Source organism: Phyllostomus discolor, chromosome 6, assembly GCF_004126475.2.
Source record: "Phyllostomus discolor isolate MPI-MPIP mPhyDis1 chromosome 6, mPhyDis1.pri.v3, whole genome shotgun sequence".
NCBI lineage: Eukaryota > Metazoa > Chordata > Mammalia > Chiroptera > Phyllostomidae > Phyllostomus > Phyllostomus discolor.
The window spans coordinates 79,042,263-79,062,274 of NC_040908.2; the positions used below are offsets into that span (position 1 = coordinate 79,042,263).

The 20,012-nt window shown below is 39.3% G+C and overlaps 1 protein-coding gene across 1 annotated transcript in view; it reads right to left on the bottom strand.

Annotated features, from left to right (window-relative positions):
* ARCN1 (archain 1) overlaps positions 1-14,457 on the bottom strand; it is a 37,186-nt gene extending 22,729 nt beyond the window's left edge. Inside the window, exon 1 of the mRNA XM_028514783.2 lies at positions 14,287-14,457. Coding sequence (XP_028370584.1) covers positions 14,287-14,289 — 3 coding nt within the window. The 5' untranslated portion in view covers positions 14,290-14,457. The remainder of the gene's footprint in view (positions 1-14,286) is intronic.
* Positions 14,458-20,012: the final 5,555 nt, after the last annotated feature.

Below are 20,012 nucleotides of genomic sequence, written 5' to 3' on the forward strand. Positions count from 1 at the left end.
CAAATAAATATTCTTATCATTTTAATATATCAATATAGCTTTATAATAATCAAAGGAGAACACAATGTACTTATCCGTCAATCAGGATATTTGGGAAATAATTACCATCATGCTTATCCCCAAGCAACCAGGTAAAAACAATTTATACTGGAAAAGTGTGATTTTATCACACTTTTGTGATAAAAGTGTGATAAAATAGATAAGCTTATATCTAGCTTAGATATAAGATAGGCTTTTATCTTGTATAAATAATTTCCCTCTACTGCACAAATTTTTATTTTTGTTGATTTACCTCCAATGAACATGGGGCAGATTTTCTCAGGTGAAAAAGAGGTAATGCTATCAACTGCTCTCTTTCCCAAATAACAACTGTAAAGTTTAGAAAGAAATAGATTTAAGGAAGTAATATTATGCAATTTTGTTTATGTTTCCAATTCTATCAATGCTACACTGAAACTTAATTTCCCATCTTAAAGTTCATTTTATGTTGTATCAAGTTATTTAAAAATGTAGTCCTAAATCATATGAAATAGTCTTAGGAAGAATCTTGTTTTGTATATTAAAAAGCTAGAAAATATTTCCAGACATACAGAGAAAAATATAGCATCAGAGTTATCAGTTGATTAGGAATGGTAAAAGGCTAGCTTAAAAGTCCAAAAACAGTTACTTTCCCCAAATATTTATAGTTGTCTAAACTACATAGTTTTGTACTTAAGAAATGTATCTTTTATCACCACCAACCACTGGGGAGGTTTTTGTTATTACCTAGGTATGAAGCAAGAAGATATATTGAGGGTAGTAAAGGACCCCAGAAAAAAAAATACACAAAATGGTTATGACTCTGAGAGCATTTAAGATCTTGCTCCCCAACATACATTGTCAGTTTGGCTTAAATAAACTCTGACTAAAATTCTACAAAAAGAAAAAGGTTATGACCCTGATCTTTCAAAAGAAATTTTCTACTCCATGTCCTTAACTTAAAAATTTTAAAATTTATTTGTAGAGAGAGGGGAAGGGAGGGAGAGAGGGATTCGTGTTTCTCTCTTGCACCCCCAGCCTGATACCTGGTCTGCAACCCAGGCACATGCTCTGACTGGGAACTGAACAGACGACCCTTTGGTTTACAGGCCGGCACTCAATCCACTAAGCCACACCAGCCAGGGCCATTTTGTTTTTTTAAACCCAGCTCTGTATGATTAAAATGTAGAATTATATGACATTTAAAGTGTACATCGTACCCTGGCTGGATGGCTCAGTTGGTTAGAGTGTCATCCTATACACCAAAAGCTTGTGGGCTTGAAATTCCCAGTCAGGGCACATTCCTAACCTAACGTTGCTGGTTCAATTCCTGGTACAGGAGGCAACCAATTAATATCTTTCCCTCATAATGATGTGTGTGTGTGTCTCAAAAAAATCAATAAACATATCCTTAAGTGAGGATTTAAAAACAAACAAACATGGTCATGTGTTTAAAAGCAAATAAAGCAACAACAACAAAAAAGCAAATAAAGTGAACATCATGGTGAGTCCATGTTTTTAACTTTAAATTAATAGTGTGAGAGAGAAAAAAGATTTGTTCAAATAAGGGCAAGGTAATACACATAATCCCTAAGAAGAAACTGGCCTAAAATTATCAGTGGCAAGAGTACTTGTTTAGAAAACTAGAACCAAATGTACTTAAGAAATCTGATTTCATGTTAATTTTTATTATAGGAGGTTCATGTTTCAATCACTTACATATTCTGGGAAAATATTGTACTTTACTACCTCAGCCTACTGATGACAAGCAGGTAAATCTCTGTACTAGTCCACCGAAGGTTTATATGCCGCTTATTTCCAAATAACCAAGGGTAAGATTTTTGCCTCAATGTTATCCCCTAGAAAGGAGCTGTGCCGCATAAAATTTGTACATAAATGTTCATAGCAGCATTATTCATGATAGCTAATAAGCAGAAATCCAAATGTCCATCAACTGATAAAATATGATATATTCATACACTGGAACATTCTTTAGGCATAAAATTAATGAAGAACATGCCACAGCATGGATGAACTTTGCTAAGTGAAAGAAACCAGACATAAAAGACCACATCCTATATGATTCCATTTATAGGCAATATCCAAAACAGGCAAATACACAGAGACTTGTAGTTGCCAGGGGCTAAGAGAGGGGAAGTAGGGAGTGATTGCTAATAAATATGGGGTTTCTTTTTGAGTTCATGAAAATGTTCTAAGCTTAGACAGCAGTGATGGTTGTACAACTCTGTGAATATACTGACAAAAAAAATCACTGAATTGTATACTTCAAAAGGCTAAATCTTACGGTATGTTGAATACATCTTAATTTAAAAAATGGAGGGCAGCCCAGGATGGTGTAGCTCAGTGGATTGAGCACAAGCCTGCGAACCAAAGGGTCACAGTTCAATTCCTAGTCAAGGCACACACGCCTGGGTTGCAGGCTAGGTCCCCAGCAGGGGGTGCACAAGAGGCAACCACACACTGATGTTCCTCCCCCCCACTCCTTCCCTTCCCCTCTAAAACTAAATAAACTCTTTATAAAAAATAAAAAATGGAGAGCAAAGCCATAGATTAAAATAAACAAGAGGCATGTTAACCAATCACAATATATCTTGTTAGAATCCTGACTCAAACAATTATAAAAATATTGTAAGAAGACCAGGCCCTGCTGGTGTGGCTCAGTGGATTGACTACCGGCAGGCAAACCAAAGGGTCACTGGTTCAATTCCCAGTCAGGGCACACACCTGGGTTGCAGGCATGGTCTCCTAGTTGGGAGCATGTGAGAGGCAACCATGCATCAATGTTTCTCTTCCTTTCTCCCTCCGTTTCCTTCTCTCTAAAAATAAATATAGCCTGGCTGGCATAGCTCAGTGGATTGAGTGCGGGCTGTGAACCAAAGTGTCACAGGTTCGATTCCCAGTCAGGGTACATGCCTGGGTTGCAGGCCATGACCCCCAGCAACCGCACATTGATGTTTCGCTCTTTCTCTCTATCTCCCTCCCTTCCCTCTCTGAAAATAAATAAATAAAATATATAAAATAAATAAATAAATAAAATCTTAAAAAAAAAACAACAACAACAACAACAAGTGGTTTGTGAAGTTTCCTTAAAAAAAGAAAAAAAAGAAGAAAAAAGAAAACCAGGAAAATTTGAATAGCGAATGGTTAATAATATTAAGAAACTGACCATTTGTAAGGTGTGATATAATATCAATTTAAAAATAGTTTTATGCCCTGGCTGGTGTACCTCAGTGGATTGAGTGCTGGCGTGCAAACCATAAGGTCACCGGTTCCATTCCCAGTCAGGACAGATGCATAGGTCAGTCCAGGGCCCCAGGTGGGGGCATGTGAGAAAAGCAACTGATTGATGTGTCTTGCAAATCAATGTTCCCCTCCCTCTCTTTCTACCTCCAATCCCGTCTCTAAAAATAAGTACATAAAATCATAAAAAATAACTTTTTAAAATAAGGAATACTTGTCTTCAAAAAGAGTTGTGTAGCTTCAATTCTTTCTATAGTTTCTCACATTAAAGATGACCTCTCAATTACTTTATGTTCCAATTCTAAATCAGCAGTCATCTTATTTATCAATTAACCTAAGGGCCAAAACTCACAATTTCATCTGCTGAATGTCAGTTACATAAATATCCCTTTAATTTTTTTAAATTTAGTATTTTAGAGAGAGAGAGAGAAACATCAATTTGCTGTTGCACCCATTTATGTATTTATTGGGTGATACCTGTATGTGCCCTTGGCTGAATAGAACCCACAACACTGGCCTACTGGGATGATGGTCTAAGCAACTGAGCTACCAGGCCAGGGCAAGGAGAGTTGATTTTATTTTATTTATTTATTTTTTAATATTTTACTTATTTATTTTTAGAGAGAGGGGAATGGAGGGAGAAAGACAGGGAGAGAAACATCAATGTGGTGTTGCCCCTCGCACGCCTCCTACTGGGGACCTGGCCCACAGCCCAGGCATGTGCCCTGATTGGAAATCGAACCACTGACCCTTTGGTTCACAAGCTGCACTCAATCAACTGAGCCATACCAGCTGGGGCCAGGATATTTGTTTTTAAGAGACATTTAGTCCTGATCTGCATGGTTCAGCCGGTTGAGTGTCCTGCAAAGCAAAGGGTAGCTGGTTCTATTCCTAGTCAGGGCACATGCCTGGGTTGTGGGCCAGGTCCCTAGTTAGGTAGACTCAAGAGGCAACCACACATTGATGTTTCTCTCCCTCTCTTTCTCTTTCCCTTCCCATCTGTCTAAAAATAAATAAATAAAATCTTTAAAAAAAATACTCTAAGAACATATTTGACTGTGCTACACTCCTAATTATATATTCTAATTAACAAAAACCTTTTTTTAATTTTCATCAGGAAGATGGAGGAATTCTCATGTTTGGGATAACCTCACATTGTTTTCTCCTCTTCCCAACAACTAAGTGAATTAGAAATTTGTAAAGAACCAAGCTGATATCAGAAAAACCAAATGACTGGGAGTGAAACGATCTGAATTCTAGTTTTTGTTATTTAAAAAAAAAAGTTTATCGATTTTTAGGGGAAGAGGAAGGGAGGGAGAGAAGCATCAATGTGTAGTTGCCTCTTGTGTGCCCCCTACTGGGAACTGGCCTGCAACTCAGGCTTATGCCCTGACTGGAATTGAACCAGCAACCCTTTGGTTTGCAGGCTGGCATTCAATCCACTGAGCTACGCCAGCCAAAGCTACTTTTCATTCTTTTACTTACTGCCTGACCTTTAGTTACTCAATTTCTCTTACACTCAGTTTCTTTGCTATATAGTTTCTCCATATGGAGCATCATCTAACTAACAAGCTATTATATGAGGGCCAAATGAGTACAATGAGCCCATAATCCAAAGGCCTATATAACTTATACCACCGACATAAAGCAATGTAAAATAGCACAATTACTAATGATAAACTTGCCAAGAAATGCATTTCATTAAAAAAAAATTGTCACTTCAAGGTAGCAGATTTTTACCTTTATGGGTTTGTCAATATGTTGATTTCAAATAATGCAGACAGACGCTTTCCCTATAAAATTTTAGGGAATTCATAGAGCCTGTACAGCAGTAATTCTGAAATGGCCCACAGAGAATTACTTTATGCAATGAGAAACAGTACTAACAAATGAGGCATGCTGTAAATGTAATCCTTGTAAGAGCTCTCCCCACCCAAAAAAAAAAAAAAAAAAAAAAAAAGCAAAAGCTGAGAACCACAGTCCTAGGTGAAAGGATCAGGCCAGTTTCCCAGCCCACTAGACTGTTAATGACCCCATCAGGCCAGTTTACAACTCTGTGGACTGCCTATGACTCAGCTGTCCTAACTCACTTGTAGCCCACAGCTTAATCGAAACTCTCTTCTACAGAGCAGAATAGACACCTGGCGCCAGTTACAACAGTCAGTAGCCAGACTGACCAACCCTCCTGTACCTGGGAACAGCTTGCCTTTTACCTAACCCATTGTCCTGGCTCACATCCTGTAACCCTGAGGCACCTACCCAGAAGAACAAGAGACTAACCCCTCCCCTATTCCCCCACAAATCCAGCACTTTTTCTTTTAAAAACCCCACTCTTTATTTTATGTTTAGAGAGAGGGGAAGGGAGGGAGAAAAAGAGGGAGAGAAGCATCAGATGGTTGCCTCTCACACACCCACAACAGGGGAGCCAGCCTGCAACTCAGGCACGTGCTCCATCAGTAATGTAACTGGCGACCCTTCAGTTCGCAAACTGACTGCTCAATCGACAGAGCCATACCAGCCAGGGCTAAAAACCCCACTACTGCCTTCCCCAGGAGCTGTAGTCAATCCAACTCAGCCCGCCTGTAAGTGCAACATCAAGTAAAGGCAGTTGGATCCGATCATCCGGCTCCTTCCGCCTCTATTTCTCACACATTTGTAATACTAGGAAGTTATGGTCCCCTAACTTAGATTTTATGAGGTTTTGAAAGAGTAAGTTCCAGTTAAGTAAAGATACTATGTATAGCATAACTTAAACACATGAAGTCAAATGTCTATCTAAAAGAACTATCACTCAGACTAAACCTTAAGACCTATATAAATATGTGGATTTAATATGAAACCCGTATCTAACATATCTAATCATAATCCTGTTAGAAACAATGTTGTATGTTTCAGGGTAGTCCTTTAGCAGCTGGAATTTAAAATGCCTCCACACCATACAGATAGAATTTAGGTAAAAATAAACACCAAAGGCAACATAAAAGGGAAAAAGGAACAAAAAGCAACCTATAACCAGAATTCAACCATTTTGTTTTATTGAGAATTCCATTTTAGCAATATTATTAAAAGAATTAACTAAATAGCCCTGACTGGTGTGGCTCAGTGGGTTGGACATTGTCCTGCAAACGGAAAGGTCGCCCAGTTTGGTCAGGGCACATGCCTGGGTTTCCCACCAGGTCCCTGTTGGGGGGCATACAAGAGGGGGAAAAATATGTTTTGCTCACACATCTGTTTCTCACCCTCTTTTCCCCCCTCCCTTCCCCTTTTCTCAATAAATAAATAAGTAAATAAATCCTTAAAAAGAATTAACTAAATAATTGTTTATTAAATACCTACTGCACAGACTAGATGCTCTCTGAGAATACTAAGAGGAACTAGATTGTATTCTTCCCTCACCTTTTATAATTTTTTAAATTAAAATTTTATTTAATATATCTTTTTTATAATTAGCCCTGGCTGATGTGGCTGGACTGAGTGCCAGCCTATAAACCAAAAGGTCGCTGGTTCGATTCCCAGTCAGGGCACATGCCTGAGTTGTGAGCCAGGACCCCAATGGGGGCACGTGAGAGGCAAGCACACACTGATGTTCCTCTCTTTCTCCCTCCCTTCCCCTCTATCTAAAATAAATAAATATCATTTTTATAATTATGTATGGTGACAAATGTTAACTAGTCTTGTCAGGATTCTTTCTCAATATATACAAGTATTGAACCATTATGTCGCACAACTAAAACTCATGTTGTATGTCAGCTATACCTCAATGGAAAAAAAAAGAAGCCTAGTACAAATAGGTAGGCAAACTGTCAAGTAATGTGCTATGGGAATTCAGAGGAGGAAGAGAAAAGAGATGACTTTGTAGAATAGCATTTAAATTATGCTTTGATGAATTGAGGGATGTGAATAAGTAAAGATGAAGAAACAGCAGGGTAAGATAGTAGATCCCAAGCAGGAAAAATCTGAGATTCTCTTTGGGTCATTACCCAGATATATGCAAAATAGGGTTCCCAAAGTAGGACCAAAGTGCCCCACACTAAGTGTGAATTTAAACACCTAAGACACCACACACCACAATTACAGGTTCCACAAAGCTGACATAGTTTCTATTCACTGTGTTATACATATTAATGAATATACATGTTAACATGGCTGGAAGGTATGGTTGGAAGGTATGAACAAGATAAATTTAACCTATCCAAAAATAATATTCATCTTCTTAAATGCTCTGAAGTAATAAAGGCCCTCTTCACATAAATGTTTATTGATATTTAGCAATGATTAAATAGAAACTTCCAGCCAAGATGGAAGCATAGGTAGTCACATGTGCCTCCTCACACAACCAAAAGACAACAACAATCTAAAAACAAAAAACAAGCAGAACTGACAGAAAATCAAACTGTATGTAAGTCTGACAACCAAGGAGTTAAAGAAGACACATTCATCCAGACCAGTAGGAGGGGTGGAGTCCAGCAGCCAGGGCAGAGAGGACAGCGCTGGCGGACCTGGCAAGGCAGCACATTGTAGACCTGGGTGTGCAATGCTGCAGCTGGCTGGCAAGGCAGCCAAGGCAGAAGGCGGCAGACAGGCAGTCTCACATTCTCGCACAGATAAACCAGAAGGAACAAAGCGGGAGCAGGATGGACCACACAATCCAAGGTCCCACTGCAGGGAAGTAAAGCCTCAAACCACTGACTGAAAACACCTGTGGGGAGACCTACAGGGTTCTAGAACATATACAAAGAAGGGCCCAATTTGCTTGTGGGAAGTGGAGGAAGTGACTGAAATCCCGCAAAGAGCAGAGAAGCACCATTATTACCTCTCAGACTCCTTCCCCCACATAGAGGGTCACAACACAGCAATGTGGGTTACCCTGCCCTGGTAAACACCTAAGGCTGCGCCCCTCCCTATGTAACATGTGAGTCAAGACAAAACAAAACAAAACAAAAAAAGCACAAACACAAGAACAGATCAAAGCCCCAGAAACGACTAAATGACAAAGAGGTCGCCAACCTTTCAGATGCACAGTTCAAAACACTAATAATCAGGCTGCTCACAGAATTGGTTGAATTTGGTCACAAATTAGATGAAGAAATGAAGGCTATGCTAAGTGAAATAAAGGAGAATGTACAGGGAACCAATAGAGATGGGAAGAAAATTGGGACTCAAATCAACGGTGTGGGCCAGAAGGAAGAAAGAAATATCCAACCAGAAAAGGATGAAGAAACGAGAATTCAAAAAAATGAGGAGAGGCTTAGGAACCTCCAGGACATCTTTAAACGTTCCAACACCCAAATTATAGGGATACCAGGAGGAGAAGAGGAAGAACAACAAGTGGAAAAGTTAATTTGAACAAATAAGAAAGGAGAACTTCCCCATTCTGGCAAAGGAAATAGATGTCCAGGAAGCTGAGAGAGTCCCAAAGAAGCTGGACCCAAGGAGGAACACACCAAGGCACATCATAATTACATTACCCAAGATTAAAAGTAAGGAAGGAATCCTAGAAGCAGCACCAGATAAGGAGGCAGTTACCTGCAAAGGAGTTCCCATCAGACTGTCAGCTGATTTCTCAAAGGAGACCTTACAGGCAAGAAGGGGCTGCAAAGAAGTATTCCAAGTCATGAAAGGCGAGGACCTGCATCCAAGATTGTTCTGTCCAGCAAAGCTATCATTTAGAATGGGAGGGCAGATAAAGTGCTTCTCAGATAAGGTCAGGTTAAAGGAGTTCATCATCACCAAGCCCTTATTTTATGAAATGTCAAAGGGACTTATCTAAGAAAAAGAAGATATGTGCAGTAAAATGACAGCAAACTCACAATTATTAACAACCACACCTAAAACAAAAATAAAAACTAAGCAAATAACCAGAACAGGAACAGAACCACAGAAATGGAAATCGCATGGAGGGTTATTAACAAGGGAGTGGGAGGGGGAGAGAGGGGAAAAAGGCACAGAGAGCAAGTAGCATAGATGGTAGGTAGAAAGTAGACAGGGGGAGGGTAAGAATAGTATGGGAAATGTAGAAACCAAAGAACTTATATGCATGACATATGGACATGAACTAAAGGGGGGGAATGTGGGTAGGAGGGGATGTGGAGGGGAGTAAAACGGGGAAAATGGGACAACTGTAAATAGCATAATCAATAAAATATATTTAAAAAGCAGTGATTAAATATAGTATACAGTATAAAAAATATAGCACACACTAAGGCAAATTAATTTTTCCTATTGTAATTTGATCTGATTTTCTTTTAGGAAAACTAAGTATGATTCTCAGAGTTGTTTTATTATTTATATTTTGGGAAAAGAACATTTACATTTAAAAGGAACTTTCAAGAACCCTTTGTTGTTTTATAGATGTAAAACACTAGGGTCCAGAAGTTAAATGCTTTCTTCAGGACTGTTTAAAAAAATAAATCACCCATTAAGTTAAGCTTTGTTAAACAACTTTTCTCTTAATAGTATTTACAATCATTTGCATGTATTGTTCTTTGTTTTTGAATTAAATGACAACTCTCTCCTATCCTGATTTACATGAATGAGAAGGTTTCTTTACTCAAGAAACTTGGAAAATTAGGTTTCTGTTCTGCTTCTACCACTATTCTAGGTCTACCATATGACCTTGAATAAGTCACTTAACTACTTCTTGAAATATCCCTAAGTATATCCCTTGAAATATCCCTAACTTAAGGATAAGTTATCCCTTAACTTATCCTTAAGTTATCCATAAGGTTAGCTTATGGGAAATCTAAAGTGTTTTTTTCATCCCTAACATTCTGTAAATCTAAGTATTTAAAAACTTTACAGCAACAGAAAATGTACAATACCTTCACTTCACACCCACTGCTCCAGCAGAAACTACTTTGGAAACATATTTCACATTAACATCAAGGTCCTAGAAGGCAAACTGCCTAACCAAAACAAATTATGTTTGTATAGTGTATGTGTGAGAGATAGAGATAGCTGCCTAACATCCTTCATCTCTACTAGTGATTGATAGAGGTCCAAGAATAACAGGTCAGCATAAATATATGCACAGTGGTGTGTCGTCCCCCCACCCCCCGCCAAAAAAGTCAAGGACATCCTCCAACCCCTAAATACTTCAGTATTATTCACTTCCAGAATTAAGCAGTCACTTTCTCCTTCATAATTCATGATCACGTTAAGGATAGTTTCTACAATGTTTTTCTGTTTGCATGATGTAATTACAGATAAAATCAGAGGGAAGATTAAAATACAATCCAGACCACATATCAAACCTAAAACCTAAAAAGTACTCAGTGCGAGTTTTAAGCTGATCACCAGTTTCTCTTCTAAAACAAAAGCTTATGGACAATAAAAATGAAAGGGCATCATTTTCAGCTTCTGCAGTGAACGTACTATTTGAAGAATAAATAAATGGCAAATCAGTGGAAACTCAAGAAAATCATTTTCAGTTTTTGACATTTCTCACATGGATGTTCCCCTCCCATACAAAAGATTTCATGTATTTATTTTTAGAGAGAGGGAAACATCAATGTGTGGTTGCTTCTCCCGTGACCCCTACTAGGGACCTGGCCTGCAACCTAGGCATGTGCCCTGATTGGGAATCAAATCAGCAACCCTTTGGTTCACAGTCCAGAGCTCAATCCACTGAGCCACACCAGCCATGGCAATACATAAAATCTCATAAACAAACAAATAAATAAATAAATAAATAGGGCCCTGGCCAGGTTAGAGCATCATCCCAATATGCCAAGACTACAAGTTCAATCCCCAATCAGGGTACATACAGGAATCAACCAATGAATACATAAATAAGCAGAACAACAAACCTATGTTTCTCTTTCTCTCTCCCTCTTAAAAAAAAAAAAGACTATAATAGCTGTGTAGCTGCTGTATGAAAAAGGGGGGGGAAGGCAATAATCCCCTAATTGGGAACAGTTATTACTGTCCAGGATTTGTTTCTCCCCCATCATGTGTAGGTCAGCCATATAAACCCAAATCTAGCTTTCTAATAACCACTAACTTTCGGGCACTGAACTTAATGTGATCATTTATATATAATGTGGACATAATATTAAGTTTTCTCATTGCCTATACTTATGAAGAAAAGAACAGCACTCTGTAGAAAAGCAAACATTGTACATATTGGTATTACCATGAGACTTAGGATCAAGTTAATTAAGAAAAAGAACTAACAGTGATACCTGATACATGTTAACAAAATAAGAACATGTTCTGATTTGTAGAAAACTAGAAAAAATCAAGAGATGCCCTTTTTATATTTCATTTCATTTTTTTCTTTTAATATACTTCATTTTATAAAAGTTCATCATAAGCCATTTGTTTTGCACTTGTTCATTTATTTCTCTACTAGGACTATTCACAGTGTAGGACATTCCATACTGATTTCAGTGATTAAAGCCAAAGGAAACCTATTTCTCCTAAAAAGATGTATAGAGTAATGGATGAATGATCAGATGTGTGATAAAACAAGTACAGTGAAATGTTACAGAACCTAGCTGGCAGTTATATGGGTTTTCACTACAAAGTACAGCTTTTCTAGATGCTGAAAATTTTTTTTTAAGATTTTACTTATTTTTTAAAGAGAGGGGAAGTGAGGGGAAAAGACAGGGAGAGAAACATCAATGCACTAGAAAAACATGAATCGGTTGCCTATTGCACACCCCAAACCAGGGGACCTGGTCCACTACTCAGGCCCTGACTGGCCATCAAATCTGTGACCTTTGGTTCACAGGCTGGTGCTCCACTCAATCCAATGATCTGCACCAGATTATAAATAAAATGTTAAGATAAAAAAAAAAATCTACCTATAGGAAGATATCCCCACACAGTAAGACTGTCACTTTATTTGGATGTCACTTTATTTGGACAGTCTTACTGTGTGGGGATATCTTCCTATAGGACCCCAAAACACTACACAGAAATAACACAATATCTTAAAAGCCAACAGAACAGAATGTGTACTGAGGTGTTGTTCTTCAGAATACATAAATCTGTGGGTTTCTAGATCATACCAAATCCCAAAATAATTCAGAAATAGATGACGCAACTGTACATGTCCAAATAACAAGCAGATTTTATATTGTATCACTCAACGCCTAGAACTTCACCATCCCTTAGTTATCAATCAATGTAAAATACAGCAGGTCCCCAAGCCCTGACCAGTGTGGCTCAGTTGGTTGGACGTTGTCCAGCAAAGCAAGGGGTCACCTGTTCCATTCCCAGTTAGTGCTCATGCCTGGGTTGCAGGTTCAGTTGCCAGTCAGAGGGAGTCAGGGTGCTTATGATAGGCAACTGATTGATATGTCTCTCTCACATTGATGTTTCTCTCCCTCTCTTTCTCTCTTCCTTCCCCACTTTTGATAAAATAAAAATCTTTAAAAATATATATAGCAGGTCCCCAAATAACATTCAAGATCATTTAATTAAAATGTTGATGAGATGACATGAGACCTTGTTTATATATACACCAGCCTATGGTAAAACTGGTTTTGTTATATTATTTCACTTAAAGTCCCAGAACCTACTGATGACATTAAGTGAGGAGTTGCTGTACTAAGTTCCAATAACTTTCCAACATCTTTTTGTAAAGATTATCTATATTTGATTTAGATAAAACAAGGCTTTAATTTTGCTATTAAAATTATAATATGCTCTAAAATGCACTACAAATACATCCAGGATGTAAAAGGAAATTAAGTTTAAAATCACTATCCAAATACCAAGCATTATGGTGGAAACAAAAAAGATTCTGGAAATTTTATGTCCAACATTAAAATTTTATGAGGCAAACCTGCTTGATGTAATTTGTGTGCCTGAAGCTGAAAAAACCTTTTCAGTGTTTTGAGGGCCCAAACACGAATCCTGAGTTCTTATCTAAAAGGTTGTCAACAGAACTTAATCTATCCAGAGATTAAGCCCCAGATTATACTTCATCTCTCCAGTGTGTAAGAAGATGCTTTAAATCAAATTATCTAACAAAAAGGGAAAAAGAAAAAACTTACTGTGAAAGACTGAGGGCACAAAGTGCACTAAAAATATTTTACTAGCTCGTGTGGAACAAAAGAATTTTTCCTACTTCATAAATATCCACAAACTGTAGTGATAAAGTAAGATTTAGTGGAGTCAGAACTGTGTTTTGTCCCATCCTCACCCACATTAATTTTTCCCATCTCTACAATAGTTGAGAACACAAAGATAACGTGTCTGGGGGCAAGTAACAGGTCCTAAAGCATGACCCCTTCTTACTGAGATGTGCCACATACACATTTTACTTCACCTGAACAATCATTTTCTCGAAGACCAAAAGCCTGTGTTCTTTACAACTCGTTCACATTTTCCCAATACTCTATACACTGCATATACTCAATCTCAATGACAAATGGACACACAGGTTCTGTGGAAGTAGTGGAAGGTCTCAGGGACACCTGGATCTATAAAGTAGTGTTAGAAGTTACTTCTTTCTGTTCCATGCCGCCTTTCTAACTTTCCTGTATCTCCCCTTCTCGAACAAACAAAAAAAATTGGTTACGCCAATTTTTCGCACCCATGGGTATGGCTCTCGAACATTAATGGCCTACGGAACACCGATGATGGGAGGCAAGCTGATTGCAGAAGTAAGGGAATGCCTGGAGAGAAGTCCAGCTTACTGAGCCTAGGCACCCATAGAACAAGCTGGACTTTTGCGCCGAGGGCCGCAGCGTGGGGTCCAAGCAACACCATTTCTAGGTTCTCGCAGAGCAAAAACTCCGGCCAGTTCCAGAAGCCGGATCTCGGCAGAGGAGGGTGCCCAACTGTGGGGGTGAGGGGTGTGGGTACTACGACAGAGGAACAAGACTCAGGTCCCTCGGATAGCCCAGGAGGTTGGGCACAGGGCTGCTCCCGCGAGGGAAGTGCCGGCTCCTGGCCCTCCGGGAAGGGCTCCTCTGGCCTGAGCACCAGGCTGTCATGGAGGCAGAGCTGGCGAGCGAGGCCCGACCCGGGAATTCGGCATAGCTCAAATCTTACCATAGTGAGGACGGTGGTGGGGCGCACTCGCGCTCGCGTTCCACTGGGGCTAGGGCTGGGACCAGGGGAGAGGGAACACCGGCTGCTCGACCTGCTGTCCTCCCTCACAAAAACCGCTGCCGCTTCACCTCTTGCCAAAATGGCGGCCCTAAGCCACGTCTCCAACCGGAAACGGCGTGGGTCAAAGGGCGGAAGGCGGGGCGACAAGGGTAGGGGAAATTGTGCGTAGTTGATTGGGTGGAGACTTGGCCCGAGAGGCCTAGAACCTTTAGTAGCACTGGAAGCTCAGGCTTTGGCGTCTTCGCTTTTTGTCAGCACTCTCTTTTAATTTGTGGCACCTGTAACAGTTTATAATGCTCTCAGCCACTATATCATTTAACATATGAAATAACCCAGTGTACTTAAGGGACTAGTATCAGAGTATGTAAAGAACTCTTAAAACTCAACACAAAAGACAATCCAAGTTTAAAATGGGGAAAGTAGACATTTCTCCACAGTTTATACGTATAGCCAGTAAGCACAGAAAATATGATCTATATCCTTAGAAAAATGCAAATCAAAACCACAATGAAATACCACTTTATCCTCACTAAGATGGATACAATAATAATGTTGGTGAGAATATAGAGAAAATATAACCCTCATCCACACCTGGCACAAATGTAAAATAATGCAGCTACTTCAGAAATAGTTTGGTAGCTCCTCAAAAAGTTAAAACATATGACCCAGCCATTCCAGTCTTTGGTATATATACCCAACAACATTAAAAACAAGACCAGCCCTGGCTGATGTGGCTCAGCGGATTGAGTGCCCACCTGCAAATCAAAGGGTGGCTGGTTGGATTCCCAGGGCACATGCCTAAGTTGCAGGCCAGGTCCCCAGTAGGGGGCGCATGAGAGGCAACCACACATTGGTGCTTTTCTTTCTCTTTTTCTCCATCCCTTCCCCTCTCAAAAAAATAAATAAGCAAAATCCCCTGGGGCCGGTGTAGCTCAGTGGACTGAGCAGCAGCCTGTGAGTCAGGGTCGCTGGTTAGATTCCCAGTCAGGGCACATACCTGGGTTGCAGACCAGGTCCCCAATGAGGAGTACATGAGAGGTAACCACACATTGATGTTTCTTTCTCTCTGTCCTTTCCTTTCCCTCCGTAAATTCTTAAAAAGATGTCCACACAAAACAGTGTACACAAATGTTTATACAAGTATTATTCATAATAGCCAAAAAGTAGAAACAATCCAGATGCCCATAATAAGTGAATGGAAAACAAATGTTATACCAAGGACATGAGGTTTCCCACAATGATAATGGGAGGTAAGCTATAAATCCAAGGCACATTTCAGAAACATGTGTGAGGGCACAAGCAGTTACAAAGCAGTTTAACCTCAGCCGCCACAAAGATCCAGTTAATGTTTACAGTGGGATCCTCAGTGTTAATGGCAGGGTCCCGGGGGTTGGGAGTCTGGGTCACTTTGCCGGCCCTGGATCATTCTTCGTTCTGTCTGTGGCTCCTGGTGTTAGAATTCAGCATTGGACAAGCTCTCTGGTATGTGGGAAGGGAAAAAAACTTTTTAAAAATGGTGAATCATAAAAAGGTATAACGTACTGATTCATTATACAACATGGATGAACCTTGAAAATATTATGTTAAATAAAATAAGTCAGTCACAAAAAAAGACCACATCTTGTATGATTCCGTTATATGAAATGCCCAGAATAGGTGAATTCATGGAGATAGATGTAGGGCTGTAAAGGGGCGGGAGAGGGGAGGAATGGGGAATGAGGTTTGCATTTGGAGTGATGAAAACATTATGGAGTTGGCTACATCTTTTTTTTTTTAATTGTGCAGGAATCAGAGCAGTTACCATGCTTATGTTCATTTTGTAGGTGAAGAAAATGATGACAAGCCCTGGCCAGGTGGCTCAGTTGGTTGGAGTTTCATCCCATACACCAATAGGTTGCAAGTTCAATCCCAGTCATGGCATATACCTAGGTTGTGGGTTCAAGCCCCAGTCAGTGTGTGAACCAGTGGCTTTGACGACTTCCTGAGGCAGCCTATCAGTGTTTCCTTTTTTTTTTTTTTTTAAGATTTTATTTATTTATTTATTTTTAGAGAGGGAAGGGAGGGAGAAAGAGAGGGAGAGAGAGAAACATCAATGTGCGGTTGCTGGGGACCATGGCCTGAAACCCAGGTATGTGCCCTGACTGGGAATCGAACCTGCGACACTTTGGTTCGCAGCCCGAGCTCAATCCACTGAGCTATTCCAGCCAGGGCCCTTTTTTTTTTTTTTTTTTTTAAGATTTTATTTATTTAGTTTTAGAGAGAGGGGAAGGAAAGGAGAAAGAGAGGGAGAGAAACATCAATGTGTGGTTGCCTCTCGTGCTCCCTACTGGGAACCTGGACTGCAACCCAGGCATGTGCCCTGATTGGGAATCAAACTGGCAACCCTGTGATTGGCAGTCCATACTCAATCCATTGAGCTACACCAGCAGTGCCAATATTTCTCTCTTACTCTCCCTTCCTCTCTCTCTCAAATCAATAAACACATCCTCAGGTAAACATTTTTAGAGTGATGATAAGTTTAAAAATTTACCCAAATTTCTAGGCCAGTATATAAAGGAAACAAGTGTCAAATCCAGTCTTCTAATTTAGTTGGTATAGGTAGTTCTCCCATGGCAAATGTCAGGCTTAGAGCATACGTGATTCAGCAGTTCTTTGCTATATTACTTCCCTATATAATTTTATCATAGCTAACTCTATAGCATTTTTCCACTGCTACAATAGTGGGTAAACAGCAAACTTTTATTGAGTGCTTATTTTGTGTAAAGTACTTTATACATATTATCTCTTATCCTTTACAATAATCTAGATCAAGATACTGAGGATAAAAAAAGTTAAGCACTTGCCCAGACTCAACAAAGCTAGTAAGGGATAGAACTAGAATTCAAACCCAGCTTTTCTCATCTTGACACACCTGCTTCTGTATATCTCCTGTGTGTTCCATAGTGTTTACTGAGAACTTACAGTATACCAGGCATTATTCTACTCTCCTCTTTCTCCTTTCCTCCCCACTCTCTAAAAATAAATAAATAAAATCTTTTAAAAAAGAAAAAGCTCTGCCTGGCATGGCTCAATGAATTGAATGGCAGCCTGCAAGTTAAAGGGTCACTGGTTGGATTCCCAGTCAGGGCACGTGCCTGGGTTCTGGGCCAGGTCCCCAGTTGAAGGTGCATGAGAGGCAACCACACATTGATGTTTCCCTCCCCCACCTTTCTACCTACTTTCCTCTCTCTTAAAATAAATAAATAAAATCTTTTTTAAAAAAGAAAAAGCCGTGGCTGTTGTGGCTTAGTGGATTGAGTGCCCACCTGCAAAGCAAGGGGTCACTGGATCAATTCCTAGTCAGGGCACATGCCTGGGTTGCAGGCCAGGTCTCCAGCAGGGGGCACATGAAAGGCAACCACACATCGATGTTTCTGTCCCTCTCTTTCTCCCTCCTTTCCCCTCTAAAACTAAATAGAGAAAACCTTAAAAAAAAAAAAAAAGGACAATATACCAGGCATTACTCTAAATACTTCATACAGATTATCTCATTTAATCTTCACAAAAATTCTCTGAGATAAGAAGGAAACATTAATTAATATTTTTATTTTATAAGGTATAAATAGGAAAACTAATCTACCACAGGTCTCAGGGCAAGAGAGTAGCAAAGCTGGGATTGGAACAAAGGCTGTTCAACTTCAGAATCTGTACTCTTAGGGACTGCAGTATAGAATTCTCTTACTCATTTCAAATCTCCAGTGGCTTTCTAGTAGAATCATTACAGAGCTTCCATATTGTAAAAGGTTGCATGTCTGAAAGGGTATACTCATATGTCAAACTGCATTATTTACTTTTGTTATAAAAGTACATATGTTAAAAAGGGACAAACAAGTTCTTAATTTTAAAAAAAGTAAAAATTATGCCTGAAATTATTGTTTTATTTTGAAGGCTTCCAGGGTCTTCAGTATGGACCAAAAGATTTCAAAGGCCAATTGATATGGATTCATTGGAAATATGACATTAACTGAACTAAATTGTATAAGAAAATCACCTTTGCAAGCCTGCTTTGTAAGTACCTTAGAGGCAGTATGTCATAATGATTAAAAGCCTATAGTTGGGAATTAGATTGATCTGTGTTTGACTCCCATTTTCAGCACTTACTAACTGAGTGACTTTAGGCAAGTTCCTTTAATTCTCCTAAGCCTCAATTACCTAATCTGTAAATTGGCAGCAACATCAGTCTTATCAAACTGTGAAGTAGATAATATATTAATAAATAAGATTATGTAATGTAAATGTTCCTACACAGAAAGTGCTCAACAATACGTATTTATTGTTTTCATTAATTTTATTTATTTTTAGAGATGAGGGAGGGAGGGAGAAACAAAGGGAGAGAAAGGTTGATGTGATCTGTTGCCTCTCCTACAACCAGGGACAGGACCCACAACTCAGGCATATACCCTTACCAGGATTCCAACCAACCTTTCCTTTGCATAAAGACACCCACCCAACAGAACCACACCAGTCAGGGTAATACATATTCATTATTATTAGCAATAACAAATGGCAAAAAATATTTTATTTTTAAAAGATTTTATTTCTTTATTTTTAGACAAAAGGGAAGAGAGGGAGATAGACAGGGAGAGAAACATTAATGTTTGGTTGCCTTTCGCAGGCCCTACACCAGGGAACCTGGCTGGCAACCCAGGCATGTGCCCTGACTAGGAATCGAACCGGCAACCCTTTGGGTCACAAGCTCACTGAGCCACACCAGTGGGGTGACAATTTTTTTTTTAAATGTTTGCAGTTCCATTTTCAACCAGAAGTGTCTCAGAAGATGCGTTTCTCATCCTCCTTTTTAAAGACCCTTTGCTGCTTTCCTCTGGCAGGTTTTCAGGGTCAAATTCCCAATATTCTTTTCTTTGTTTCTCTCCCTCTCTCTGACTTCCAAAAGTTACTATGTCTGTAGTTTTAAAAAAATATATTTGAGCCCTGGCTGGTGTAGCTCAGTGGATTGAGTGTGGGCTGTGAACCAAAGTGTCGCAGGTTCAATTCCCAGTCAGGACACATGCCTAGGTTGCAGGCAGGACACATGCCTAGGTTGCATATATATATATATATATATATATATATATATATATATATATATATTTGTTCCTTACATCTTTATTCACTTATTCCATCATTCATCCACCCAATGAGTATTTTTAAAGCACCTAATTTATGCAACACATTGATGCTATGATCTTTTTCTTAATGTACATAAGACTTATTTTATTTTTAAAAAAGATTTTATTTATTCATCTTTAGAGACAGGGGAAGAGAAGGAGAGAAATATTAATATGTTCTTGCCTCCTGCATGCCTCAGTACTGGAGATCTGGTCCACAACCCAGGCAGGTGTCCTGACTGGGAATCGAACTGGCAACCCTTTGGTTTGTAGCCCACACTCAATCCACTGAGCTACACTAGCCAGGGCCTAAAGATCTTAGAAACTGATGAGACACAGAGTCTTCCCTAAAGAACCTCAGTCTTCTTTAGCAAATAAAAGTACGGACACTGATTAAACTGGAACCTCAGATAAATAAGGAATAATTTGTTAGTGTATGTCCCATGCATTGAATACCGTTCAGGGGAAGAACTATAATGTAATATAAATGCTAAAAAAAAGTTGTGGGACTATTCCTTA